General features: G+C 37.4%; 1 protein-coding gene across 8 annotated transcripts in view; it reads left to right on the top strand.

The window, feature by feature from the left end:
• The window catches only part of BANK1 (B cell scaffold protein with ankyrin repeats 1), a 160,410-nt gene that overhangs the window by 2,832 nt on the left and 143,829 nt on the right, over positions 1-13,749 (top strand). For 5 of the 8 annotated variants that reach the window (XM_068942003.1, XM_068942001.1, XM_068941997.1 and 2 more), the window contains exon 2: positions 12,844-13,030. The exons of the other annotated variants lie outside the window; for them this stretch is intronic. In XM_068942003.1, the coding sequence (XP_068798104.1) occupies positions 12,994-13,030 (37 nt within the window). In that variant the 5' untranslated portion in view covers positions 12,844-12,993. The remainder of the gene's footprint in view (positions 1-12,843; positions 13,031-13,749) is intronic. 8 annotated transcript variants of the gene reach the window in all.

Genomic DNA, 13,749 nt, shown 5'->3' with positions numbered 1-13,749 from the left:
AGGCTGAAGTTAGTTTGGGTGTGATTGCCCAAACTCTAGTCAGGCTAGAGTCCAAAAACTGTTCGGGATGCATTGTGGGAGAGACAGACTTGTGAATATTTTGTAAGAAATCCTAATCTAGACAAATTTCTCTATGCAAATTGTATTGAACATACTGTACCTAGGAGAGATAAAACATCTGTAATGACAGATCCTTTGTGACATGTCTTCACTTGAGACAAGAGGCACTGATAGGATAACTTGCTGACTTGCTAATGACTGTGCCATATGTGAGTTACGCTCATGAAGATAAATGTCGTCATGGAGATCTGCCATCATGTCTCTTTATTTACACAATGTGCATTTCTGTGCCTCTAACTGCTTCTGGGACAATAAGTATTTACATGGTAGACATTCTGTGAGGGGATCTAGCCGGGGAATAGACACAAATAGTTGATTTTTTTCTCAAGAATCATAGATCATGTCAAATTTTAGTAGCCTTAAATTTTTAAACACCTTCAGTTTTGGGGAAGAAATAGTGCTTAGACCATGACTTACTTCAAAATGCAAGGGGTCTAGTGGTTGAGTTTTTAAGCAGATTCATCAAAAACATCACAATTATTATTAGAATTATTATTAAATTATTGATATTACTACTAATAATATCTTCGTAATTTGAGTATCAGAGAAGCAAGTATTGCAGGAGCTGCTGTCATCTGTTCACAGTCTTATTCAGAAAGGAGCTTCTCATTTTTCATTATTGATGAAAGATTTTGACATGTTTAAAGTGAAAAACAAAAATATAGTAGTCAGATATTTTAAAGCTGAAACTGAACTCCTGAAAACTTAGAAATGGAAATCTCAGGATAACTTCTTTATCCTGAGGGAAGGTGTTCCTCCAGGTGCAGCATTTAGAGATGAGTATCTTTGTTAGAAACTAGAATTTTATATTTTAAAAAAATGTTGTATGAGGAAAAAAGGAAAATGGGATCCATTAATCTTTGAAGCTTGGAGCTTTAACGCAAAACTATTGTTTACCTTCAGAACTGGTGGCTGGCTGATTCAGATCAAAAATTGACCTCATAGGATGTTTCCCTTTTGTTAATACTCTCGTCTCACCTGTGTTGTGTCAAGTGGTCACTGAAGCTTATGTATAAGTAATTGGCAGCCCAGTTTTGAAAAATTGTTTCACTGATGCCACAGTAAAGGTGAAAGAGCAACAATCTCAGTTTCTGGAAAGAACACCTGTGTCCAGGGCCTTCAGAGTCAGTGTTGCTTTTCTTGTCTGTGTATCTCTTAAAGCTGGTCTGTGAACATTTGGTTAGCTTATATATGCCTTTATTTGCTTTTAGGTAATAAAGAATGTTTCGACTCATCTGTATAGTAATAAGCATAACTGCCACAATGTAAACAGCAGTAATAGCTCAGGGAACAATTATGTCTTCCTGGGAGATCCAGTCAGTTCTAAGTATTAAAAAATGCACTGACCTCTTCTATAAATTAAAAATGAACTATTACAATGTGGCCTGTGATACACAACTAGGTTTTCAGAAATGTAAACAAGAGTATTAAGAGATTTCAAATGGTATCTTAAATATCTAGGCATTTTGAAACTGCCATGAAGTTAAGAAGAAAGTAGCAAATACCAAGATCTAAATTTTAAAGTGGAATCTGTTTCAGGCAATAATACTGATTATTGCTTAGTGTCCATTGGCTCCCTGCACAGTGAGGAAGCAAGACTTTGTATTACTGCAGAGTAATTTATACTCTGAGTTGACAGCTAAAGCAAACTAATCTTAAACAGGACCATCATTATGCTGTTTCACAATGTTTCTGTGAGTCTTCATGTACAATTTAAAAAGTTAAGTGATTTAGTTCAAGCAGAGGTGTAGCTGAGTTTGGAAAGGACCCTTTTGCTTTCATATCACGTTCTTAACAGCTGTAAATGACTTAACTTTATACAGGTATTTATAAATAGCTACAGTTTGTGGCTTTGTTTCATTGCTTCTTGTTAAGTTTAGGTATGATGAGTAAGATTTTGTCATATAACCAATAACCAACTTTGCTTTTGCCTAATATTGAATACTATTAAAAAACAAATTTACAACAGTGAGTACAAGTTATTTTAGCGCTGTCTTGAAATGACTTTCATGATAAATGAAAACTCGCAACATATAGAAACTGCTAGAGGAACTACTGCTACTAGTACTGTGGGAACTACTCACAGTTACTGCCTGAATATAGCCTACTTTGAATACCAGCATTCAGTGATACTCAGTTACTACTTTCATCAGGTAACAATGTGCTGTTATACTAGTGCATCATCTGAGTGTTGATTCATGGCATTCAAAACCTGAAGTACACAGTAGTGTATGCTACCATTATACAAAAGTGGTTTTAATTTAAAAAAAGGAAAACAGATTTCCTTTTTCATCCTGATAATGAGGATAGTGTTAATGTACTTCAGGGGGGAAAAAAGATGCGGATTATTAAACAAGATGCTAAGATTTTTCAAAAGCACTTAGTGCCAAATAGTTTCTCTTTTTAGGAGATGGGCTTTTTTGAAAATTTGGGACAGACAGTTCAGTCAGGTCTTCCAGAAATGTCCATGTTTTTCAAGGTCCTGTTTGCCTTCCTTGAAATACGTGGGCTTTCCCTTCAAAGCCCTTTTAGGAATCACTGTTAGCCTTTAGTTCAGTTGGATTTGTGAGTACTTAACCTATTTTGAATTTAAGTCCTGATTAGGTAAGACAAGTACCGAAAATACGCAGGTCCACAGTAATCCTAAATGTTAACTGATCAACAGCACAGGAACTTTCAGGGCAGCATCTTTCAGTTTGGGGGGGGAGGGGTGGAAATTAGAGATTAGAAATACATTTGCTTGTTTCTTCATTGTGATTAGCTTCTGCTGCTGTTTATAATATTGACTTGAGTTTTTTTGAGTGGTGGATATCTTCTGATGAATTGGTTTCTTTCTTATTTGTTTGTAATATGTCAGAACAGTATTGTTAACATTCAGGTGCATGTAAAGCCTGTGTCTTCTGTCAGATGAGAGGAAAAGTTGGTACGAGTACACTTACTACCCAATTATACACTGTCTTAAGCAAATATAATGTTTGATAGGGATGACAGGAAAAAATAGGAAGGGTGTCATGATACTGTAAGAAAAGCAAAGGGTATGTTTTTGTAAAGCAATTCTTTGCTGTGCAGATAGACAGTTAAGTCCTAGCAATAGTAATTCACTCAGATGGAATGCTGCACACAAATGCTATTCTTTTCAATATTTACAGTAGCTCACTCAAATTTGTTGCAATATCTTGGTGTTTAATTACTTGCTTTAACGCTATCTGAGACTTTTTTAAATATTACCGTAAAGTGACTTGTTCAAGAATTAGGAAGAATACCCAAAATACAAGTGTCTTAATGTTATGAATCCAAGACCACCATATCTCCAGGTAAAAGCAAACATAATATGTGCGTGCTCTAATTTTTCTTGACTCCAAAATCATTCTGAAGTCTATTCCGCCTTCTGCAGCTGTTTGAGCACATGTGCAGAATGTGGACACAGCAGTGATCTGAGATCTTGCACGTAGGACCTAACTTTCCTGTCTAGAGAAGCTCTGAGAGGAGCCGAGACCAGAGTGGGGATGGTTCTGCAAGCACATTCCATTTCCCCTGTGGCTGTTGCAATGGCTGTGTTTCTCAAAATGGGTCCTAAGAGTTGTAGGCTTTTCTTGGAGACACTGTCTCTAGCATGTCCAGCTGTATTGATATGCTACCCTGTAGTCTTCTATAGCTGAGATCTATGTTTTTATCAAGTACAGATTGACACAGGGATATTTCAATACTACTATTGATAAATAGTTAAAATCAGGAAAGCAAAAAACCCAAACAAAAAACAACCAAGCAAAAAACCACACGCAAAGCCTGAAGCAAAATAGCATTTGTCCATTAGTGATCTGCTGGTATTTTAAACATTTGTTTAATATGGTAGGTATAATATGCATGTGTTTGGGTAGACGTGTAAGCCTGTCCTTTAGAAAAAGGACATGGGGGGGGGGGGTTTGTAATTGGTATTGCTTCTCTGTAAGCACTAGAGATGATTCATGTAAGGCTATCAAGTCAAAATGCAATATGCTTGTGAAGTTCCTTAAGTTGGACCTCTGTGATAAATTTGCTTCCAGTGAGTTGCTGATCTTAAAGGCTTCCATGGCTGAAACAATGAGGCATTGTAAATATCTTCCCCCTTTACCACGAGAATGTCTCAATAGATGCCTGTATTTCTGAATTCCTTCAGCTTATAAGAAAACTTCTGTCCCCTCTGCTGCCTCTGAACTTCATAGCTCCTGGACGTATTTCTTGTTCTTCTCTTTGCATTTGTGAAACTTGCTCTCGTGGTTTCCTGATTTTTGTACATAAGTTTGGGGTAAAGAATTTGGAAGAAATGAGGAGGCTTTCTTATTATGTCTAAGGTTCTCCATCTTATTTTCTCTGTTTAACAAAACCTCTTAAAACCCCAAGGAAAACACCATCTCATCAACCAAGTGACTTTTATGATTGTCTGGTCTTTCTGCTGAAGGGTACTGCAGCTTCTGTCCAGCTTACATACCTGAGTTTCTGTGGAGACCAAGATCAGAGGAGGGAAGGAGGGAAGTTTGATGGATGCCTGAATTTTTTTCCTAATACCAAGTTAAGGGGCAGCTAGACCATGCATCTAGATCTAGGAGCTAAGGCTTGATCCTAGGTCCCCTAATTTAAACAAACTGTATTAACCAGGTAAAGGAATCATCTCACAGGAAACAAAGATAGTATCACACTCAGAGAACTCCACCTGCCCCTCCCCCCAAACCTGACTGAGCTCTTGTAAAAGGCACTCTGATGGTGCTCTAATGCCCTTAGTGCTAGGACATGCGTATATTCTGTGTCTGAAAGCAAGCATTTTGTGTGTCATAGTGAAATAATACTTTCACTTGCTCTTTATCATTATACTTTGTTCCAAAGAAGGAAGAAAGTGTACTGAATATTGCACCACTTAGTTGGTATTCTCCACAGCACAGGGGGACTGTTAACTCATGAAGAATGAATAATGTGACTTTGACTGTAGTCAATGAAAAGTATTTTTTAAATATCAGATTATAGATACAATTGAATTAGTAAGCATTATTTATTTTCTCATTGAAAACATGAAAACTTCTGAAAGCATTTTAAAAAACAAATATTTACTAAATTGTGTTTATATATTGAAGTTTTAAAGAATTGAACAATATGTTAAATGTATTTTCATATAGTGCACCCTTTTATTATGCATCATTTTCATTTACTCATGAAACATTTACGCTTGAATAGCTAAAGGAGAAAATATAATAATATGCCTGGAATGAATTGAGCAAGAACAATTTAGAGCCATTTGAGAACTGAAAAATAAAAGCCCCCATCTTAAGTAATGTTAGTATCTTATGTAAATAATGAAAGGCTAAATACAGTACGGGCTTCAAAGCATTTTAATGCTAATGCGATAGTGGGTAGTAAATGAAAACAAGCAGTACTTTTATCAGAAGCCACAAGTGTAGCGTTCTTCAGATTTTATTGAGACTTATATAATTTGAAAGTAGTCATGGGTGCTTGTTCTTTGTTAAGCTACAATATACCCAAGTGGCAGAAATTACTTATTTAATTAGCAAACCATACACATAGCAAAACACAGATCTTCTGACTTTGATTAGCTTCCTTTTAAACATTTGAAATATAGTAAGTGCTAGATGTGCCCTACTTGGTATCAAATTCTTTGTGGTATAGTGATTTCTCTGAGACTTCACCACTAAGATTTTTTTGGAAGTGCTTGCAGGAATGTGCAAACAATTCAGCTGTGACTTATGCGCACATAACAGCAGATAGGAGTGTGTGCTTGGGTATACATATGAAAAATGCCAGGAACATGGCCAATCAATTTACTGTTCAGGCAAAATATATCTAGAAAAACTACTTATTACAAGCTCATTTACCCAAGTATTTAAACAGACGTTGGCTGAACCAGAGCTCTTAACATGTTTACAGCTGTGGAACTGACTTGAGGAAAAAGTGTTTAAAAAAAAAAAAGCTTCTGAAAATGACCATTTGATCATCATTTTTTTAAAATGCCTTTTGTTCAAGGGAACTGAAATATCTAATCCATGTGATTTGAGTCTAACTTCTTGTTTATTTCAAGTACAGTTAATTAGGCCTTTAAATAAACCACATAGACCACACAACATCTTTATGGGTGCCTACATGGTTTTGGTTATGTCCAGAAAGTGATTTCTAGCAGCATAATCTTACTTCTTAATACCCAAAGATAATTTACATTCCAAATTTATCTGAAAGTTTTAAGGAGCAGTTTAAAAAGATAGGGCTACATTACCAAAAATCTGAATAATGTGTGAATCAAAACATAGAAGAAATTGCTTGGAAAGGATGTTCAATTTTTCTAGAAAAATCAGAATGCAGAAAACTCAATACACCTTCTTCCTCCTCCCTTTCCTACCCACCCCAAGATTTCTGCTACTAGGGTATTTCACTGAATCTTAAATTGCTTCAGATTTCTTCTGTGTATATATAAAAAAAGTAAGGCTAATTCTCCAGGTAGTGCATGTCAGAGTAGCTCCATTTAATCCCTGAAGCCTTTTTGATATACATCATCAGAGGGAATCTTGCCATTGTTTTTAATTGAAAATGTTTTTAAGGATTTCATACTTGCATTCTGTTTTTGTAACTCCATAATCTTATCAAACTTCCAAAGTTGTTTTTATCCCTTATCAGTTCTGTTCCCTGTTCAAGATTAACTATTTTAGGGGCGACCAAATCTAATTTCGACTTGAATATATGAAACCTAGTCTGTATTGATTGAATTAGAGGAAAAAATATTTTCTGTGAAAGTTTAGAGGCAGATCTTATGTTTATCACTTTAGAAATGGTAGGTTTTTTCTGCTAACAGAGTACATTCAGGACAGTTTCATTTTAATTTTCTTGTAGTGCTCTTGTCAAATTATTGTCACTTAGCTTTCTACAGGAGCTTGAAACAGGTCTGTTTCATTGGCAAGCTCACAGCTTGTATTTCAGCAATGAAGAAGTTTATAGAATTCATTAAAATGGCAGTCCATATTCCTGTATCTTAATTCTCAAGTAAATCATGAGATCATTCAAGTCTTATTTGCTGTATTTTAAGGTCAAAAGTGTTTCATAAGTGTTTCGTTTTATTGTGGCCCTAAGTAGCCAATTCAGGTAACTGTAACTGAATTAAATACCACAGGACTGTCTATGGCATTGCACTCTGTTACAGATGTGAGTTCAGTGAAAGTGGGTATGTTCAAAAACATCATTTGAGGCACCTACTTTGGTACCACTGTGCAAGAGTGAGTGGGAGCTCAGATGAAAATGCAAGGTATTGCAGTTGAGCACAGAGTAACAGTGACCAAGTCAGTATGTACTCTCAGGTTTGAGTTTCCCAGATACTGTAAGGCTATGTATACACTGGCTATGTATACACTGGCAGATAGTACTCCCTTCAGAAGGGCATTTGTAGAGGCCAACAGTTGGTGCTAAGGACCTGAGAGCCATGCAGTGCCCATTTTGGGGGGGGGGGGGGGGGAGGGGGGGAAGATGTTGTTTTGAACTAACTGCAGACTGGTCCTGTGGCCTTAGCAAGTGGAACACACTAGGTGTGTTCCTGAAGCACATCTGATTTAGTTTCACTCGAAAGAGATGCAGCGCATGTGCTTCAAGGTCAGTTGGTGGTATGAATCAAAGCGTAGGTGTAGACAATAAGATTTGTTTCAAAGCATATGCATGACAGCTGAATGTTAACACAGACTTGCTTTAAGCCATAGCTATTGCTGCAAGTGGCAGTTCTCACCTCCCTGTAAGGGCAGAGGCTTGGTTTTATCCCATGCCTAATTTACCCTTGTGACAACAGAAGCATTTAGTGAGCTGCCAGGCAAAGCAGGCTGAGAAGTAGATCAAGTGACAAAATAAGTTGCTGGGATAGGCAGCTGTGGAATGAAGGTGTGCAGGGCTTCTGGTAGCTGCACAATTTGTTTTCTCAAGATATTCAGGCAGTTATAGCAGTAATCTGCAGTAAATAAAAAAAGGAGCATGGTCAGTATAAACTTCAGAGGAGGAAATATAAGGTTGCACACTGTTTCCTGTCAGTACTAAACAGTCGGGTGTTGTTGAGCAGCTGGCATGCAGCAGCATGTTAAGCTGTGGTGTCTTGTGGTATTTTGGATTAGGAATTAGTGAAATGTATGTAGAAGGAAGAAGGTGGTAGATCTATGACAGTATCAAGCTGTTACCCTTTTTCTTTTTAAAAAAGGTCGTACAGATTTGGTAGAACAGTGAGAGGCTTGATCATGTAAGAAACAGAATGCTTCATGTTAATTCCTTAGTCCTATCTAGTCCTCTGACTTCTTCTACACAGATTGTTTGCCTGTAATGAGAAGGTTTAATTTGGTCTCAGAAGTGATTCAAAAAGGATATTTTTTCCATTTTCTTCTATTTTCTAACTAGGCATGAAAGGCAGTGTGCTTGGGGAAACTAAAACTACCTGTGAGATAAATCTTCCAATTTACATAACTATATAGACATGGTTATCCTCTGTCTATCCAACAGTGAGAATGTATGTCAGCAACAGTAGAGTATGGTATGTAAAATTCATTTGCAAGAACCTGAACATACAGAACTTCCCCTGGTTCATTTGAGGAAGCAGCATATTTGCTCACAGACAGTAGTGCTTTGAGGACTCCCCATTTGGGTCCTATTTTAGGAGTGGTAGTTTGAGAATTTGGATTTTGCAAGAGGAAAAGATAATTGTATGTATTAACTTACACTGAGGAGGCATACTTGCCGGAGAAACTTCTTTTCTATTTTATGTAAGCTTTAACAGTGTTTGGGCATTGCAATTGATTTCGCAATACTATGGATGAATTGTGTGAAGGCAGGCTCGCACTAACGCAATTCTTTTCTGTCTGATGGGCAGAAATAAAAATTGTTATATAGTTAGTGTCTGGAATTTCTGTCTTAAGGCATTAGAGAGGACACTGAGGTGGATTTAATAAAGAGAAGTCAGTTTTCTACTGAAATTATCAGTAAATGTATTGGAAATTGTTTTATTTAACTTTGTTTCTAATTGACTGCTAGCTCTTTTGTTGTTCATTTTATAAAGTTATACATATTTATGTATCATTACCACTTATGTCATTAACAAGGTCAATGACAAAAACATAGTTTGTCCAATGCTGCTCAGATTTATTCTGATCTTTTTTCTTTGTCTGTCACTTTTATAAGAAAAGGAGAAAAGAAGTGAGCTGAAACCAGAGGACTCTCTCTGCTCCAGCACAATGGTTTAAACATTTTATACACTGAATAGAAACTGCTTCTCACAGTTCCTTTGATTTCTGGATGTAAGTTTACCTAAATGAAATGAATAAAGCAGTTTTAAAACCAGTCTACAAAAGCAGGAGAAGATGAAGCTCTCTGATTTATGGGGGCTCAAAAATCTCTGGATTCTCTGCTGACTTGTGGCAAAGAAAACGTTATTTTAGAAATTTAATGGCAGTATGAGTTCTAAGAGTTATACCAGACAGATTTCCTGTGTAAATGATGATCTGTAATTGTTAAGAATTGTTAGGATGTCATCTATAGCTAATTCAGTGTATCTGACCTTACGTCACAAATGCAGAGAACAGAAATCCGAATAGAAATTGCTAGATGTGGTGATATTTATTGAAAAACATTGATGTATAATGAAGATTGTTTGGCTGTCAGTTTCTGACAAGTCTCTGGTGACAAATCACATTGCTTAAGATGTAAAATGTCTCCCTTGTTTGATATGGCAGTGCTAATATGTGCAACCCCAGACTGCAGCAGTTGGAACCACAGCAGTTTGCCCAAAATGTTCCTCCTTACAAGACTGGTGCTTTCCATTTTGTGAATGTTGTGTATGCACTGTTTTCTGGTGTATCTTCTCTTGTGACAGAGGTGAATGTTCTGGATTTCATCTGACTGTTTCCCCCTAACACTAATTAATATCTGCAGAGCATATTTTCTGTTCTCAGGTTCTTATATGGAAACCTATATTTGTCTCTAAAGGAATTAGAGAGAGGAATAGGAGAAACTGGAGTAACAATGGAATCCAAGATGGCAGAGAACAAAACAAGGGAAGGCAGAAGAAAAAGCAAGGAGCTTTAATGTAAGCAAGCAGTTTAGTTATTTCAGGATAGGAAAATCTGGAGAGGTCTTGAAGGATGAGACAAGAAACAGCGGCAAGGACAAGAATTTAAAAGGCAGAAAAAGAAAAGGGCAACCTCTTCCCTCCCCCCCCCCCCCCAAAAAAAAAAAACACCTTAGTGGAGAACAGGTGAAAATAAGATGTCCCTAGCAGCCAGAATTGTCTGACTGTGGAGACTCTTTGGGAGGAAGAAAATTGTTATATTATAAGGCATCAAGAAAATGCCAAATGGGTCTTTTCTTTCACCTTTTCAGAATCTCTACACTTTCCCCATTTCAGTCCAACTTACAGGACCAATTACTGCTCTCCTGGAAGTTAATCAGTATGTTTTAATCTATAATTTGTCTATGGTTATTCTCAAGGACCTGAGTCTGGATGTTTGCCTGAGATTCTAAAATTTTAGAAGAAAGAACTGGTTCTTCATCATAAGTAGCTGTGTGTAACAGTCCTTCCTATAAATGAATAAATAAGAAGCCAGAACAGCACAAAGTCAGACTGAAATTTCTTTCAGACAGGAAAGGGAGATTATTTTTCCAGCTTGCGGTATACAGCAGGAAGCTTGAAGATGAGTGGGACAATCAGAGAAGTGATAAGAAATACACAGTCTTAATCATTGTGCATTCCTCTCTTCTGCCCAAAATCACTGAGGAGGTCAGGGGACTTTGTATATGTCAGTTACTTTGAAATGAAACAATGAAATTTTGAAACTATTGTAAAGTAAGGGATGGGATACTTTTAAAGTATTTCCAGTTCATGTAACTATAGTTCTGGTGATAGCGTAAGAGTAAGCTTTGGGTAGTGGTTGTTTCTAGTAGCAATAATATCAGTTAAAAGAAACTTGATGCAGCTTGTCCAGGTTATCATGTGGCCTTAAAGACTTCTTCCACAGTCCTCAGAAGAAAGTAGTATTTTAACTCTTATGCTGTCATTATGTTACATTGTCTCTTCAGGTTTCATTAGTGCCTAAAGCATTTCTAAGGTAGAAGGCCCTGTTATCTGATTGCATTCTGCTAGAACCTGCCAATGGTAGAATTTGCTCTCAGGGTGACTGTATTGACACACAATTTTTGCCTTGGTGGGAGGTGACAGACGAGGAGGCAGCATACCTTGAAAAGTTAGAACTGAGTTCTAACCTTTTTATCCCATGTTTATATTTAGTCTTGTTCATTACAAATGAAAGAAGCACCTGTCTATTGGTTGGAGTTCAGCTGTGAATGGACGTGGCCTCACAGGAGAAGATAGTGGTGATCATTACACTTGCATATGCGTTTACATGACAGAGATCTCAGAAAAGTCTAAACAAGGAGAGAAGGCCTTATCTCTCCTTTCACAGCATGGTTAAGTCTGCAGAGGGGCCCAGAAACAGCTTTTTGGGCATAGTGTTAATCTTGTCAAGTTTGCGCATCTTTCCAGTTCTTAAGGTCATGTCTACATGGGGCCATACTATGCTGTGGAAAGGTATTCCAGCTTATTTGGCTCTGTGTTCCCATTGCCACTTGTAAAGGCTAGTGGGATTTCTGTACAGAGATAGCCTGAAAGATCAAGCCTAAATTCATCCTGTTTGTAGGAAAATTGTTCCTCTATGTTGAATCTCATTTTGCCCCCTCCAAACCTCGCTGAGAAGAATGATGAAGAGATGAGGCCTGACTCCATACAGATAGAGCAAGTATTTGTTTTCACAAACAGCTTAGCAACAGAAGGTGCATAAATGATGAAAATGTTCTTACTACATGCTAGTTAAATAGGCATTTGAGAACAGAAATGCAGCTGTGCTGCTGTCTGATACAGTGATGGCAGGAATGTCCTGTGCTTTAAGATAATTGCTTTAATTGAAACAGGTGTGCCACAATGCCACAGCAATTTCGCTACTTTGTGATCTTGCTCTAAAGTTTACAAGCAGGCTTTTATAATTTTCGTTTCCATTAGTGAATGTCTCTGAGAAGTAACATGACTTACTTGAAAACATTTTTCCATTATCTGCAAGCAGTTCTAAAGTGCTTTCTGTTGTCCTTCCCACGATGAATCCATTTTGGTTTGCTTCAAGGGATTTGCCTTGCAGAATTCCAGCAACTAAGAGCTAGAGATGCATTTTGAGATACATTTACTGGATGTGTCAGGTGCTCTAACTGGGAAAATCCGTCCTTTTGGGATGGGTGAGAGGCAGTTCATTGTGCTAGAGCCACTGATTAATGCTGAATTAAATATGCCATTTTGTTTCCAAATGTGAAATTGCAGGGGTTGTTAGGAGCACTAGAGAAACTTTTTCTGTAGTTCCTTGGTATATAATTTTAAGTGATCAGGGAAGGAGTATGAACAGATTAGTGGATATATCTTTGTGAAAAGATTGCATAGGAGCCAAGAGACTAAGTCTTTTGTTTCTGGAGTCTCAGTTTAAGCATTGGAACTAGAGGTGCTTGATATGTATGATCCCCCATTCTCGTCCTGCATACAGCCCAAATGGAAATGAATTTTCCTGAGAGTAGAAGAAAAGTTTTGCAAAACTATGCAAGGATAAGAATCTGGGCCTCTTCCTTCCTTTTCCCATATTCTATTTTTTGTCATTGTGTAATGACTCTTGACTGTATGCAATTTATCTCCTACAGGTTGAAGAGAACGGGGAGAAGGGGAAAGCAGAGGAGGTGCCTTGGGGAAAATGGCCTTTTTTTCAAACCCTAGCAGTTTTCACAGCTGTGAACCTAAGACTCTGCAGACAAAAAGAGTATTTCTGTGGAACAGGAACCTGTGGGAGGAGAATGTGCCATGCATTTGCCTTGGGTGACCTTCTTTCTGGTCAGTGAGACTAGAGGCTTAACATACTGAAACATAATCAGATGAGTATGGTTGACATCTAGAATCTTAATTTCCCTACCATGCCCCTCCTTTCCTCATTTAAAAAAAAAAAAAATTGCTGCTTTTTGGTGTAAGTTAGTTTTGGAAGAGACTAGTGATAATCCTGGACAGTGCAGCCTACTACTCACAAATGAATTAAGGCTGGGCGGATGTCATCCATGCTTATGTTGCCCTATTACGTTGCTTCTAATATATTTCATCAATGCATTAGATGATGAGCAACCATTTCCATTATATGCTTTTCTACTTTCCTTTTGATATCAGTCAAGTGTACTTGTTTTAACAAATTCTTGTTGATGGTCAGTAGCTCATTACATGCTAACAAAATTTACACACTTATTTCTCAAATATTTCTCTGTGCAAGTCTGACATGTTAAATAACCAAACAACCCCACCCAACCATGCCCTACACACAACTGAGGACATCTGTTACAGGAAGAGATAAAAGGATGAATTTTCTTATTTCTCTAGCAGTTGATCCTCTTTGCCCACTTAGAGGGTGGGAGGACAACTTAAATTGAAGGCTAGCTTAGGAAAAAAGCTATTCTTTTATAATTCTTCTCTCTCTGGTTTTATGCTAGTGTCATTGAACTGGTTTCCCCAGAACTTTCTCTGACTTCTACCACTATAATTGTGTGTGTGTGTTGGAGAAGGAGAGT

The sequence above is a fragment of the Struthio camelus genome, chromosome 4, assembly GCF_040807025.1.
Source record: "Struthio camelus isolate bStrCam1 chromosome 4, bStrCam1.hap1, whole genome shotgun sequence".
Lineage (NCBI taxonomy): Eukaryota > Metazoa > Chordata > Aves > Struthioniformes > Struthionidae > Struthio > Struthio camelus.
The sequence above is the reverse complement of the archived record's forward strand: the minus strand, read 5'-3'. Positions and strand labels throughout refer to the sequence as shown.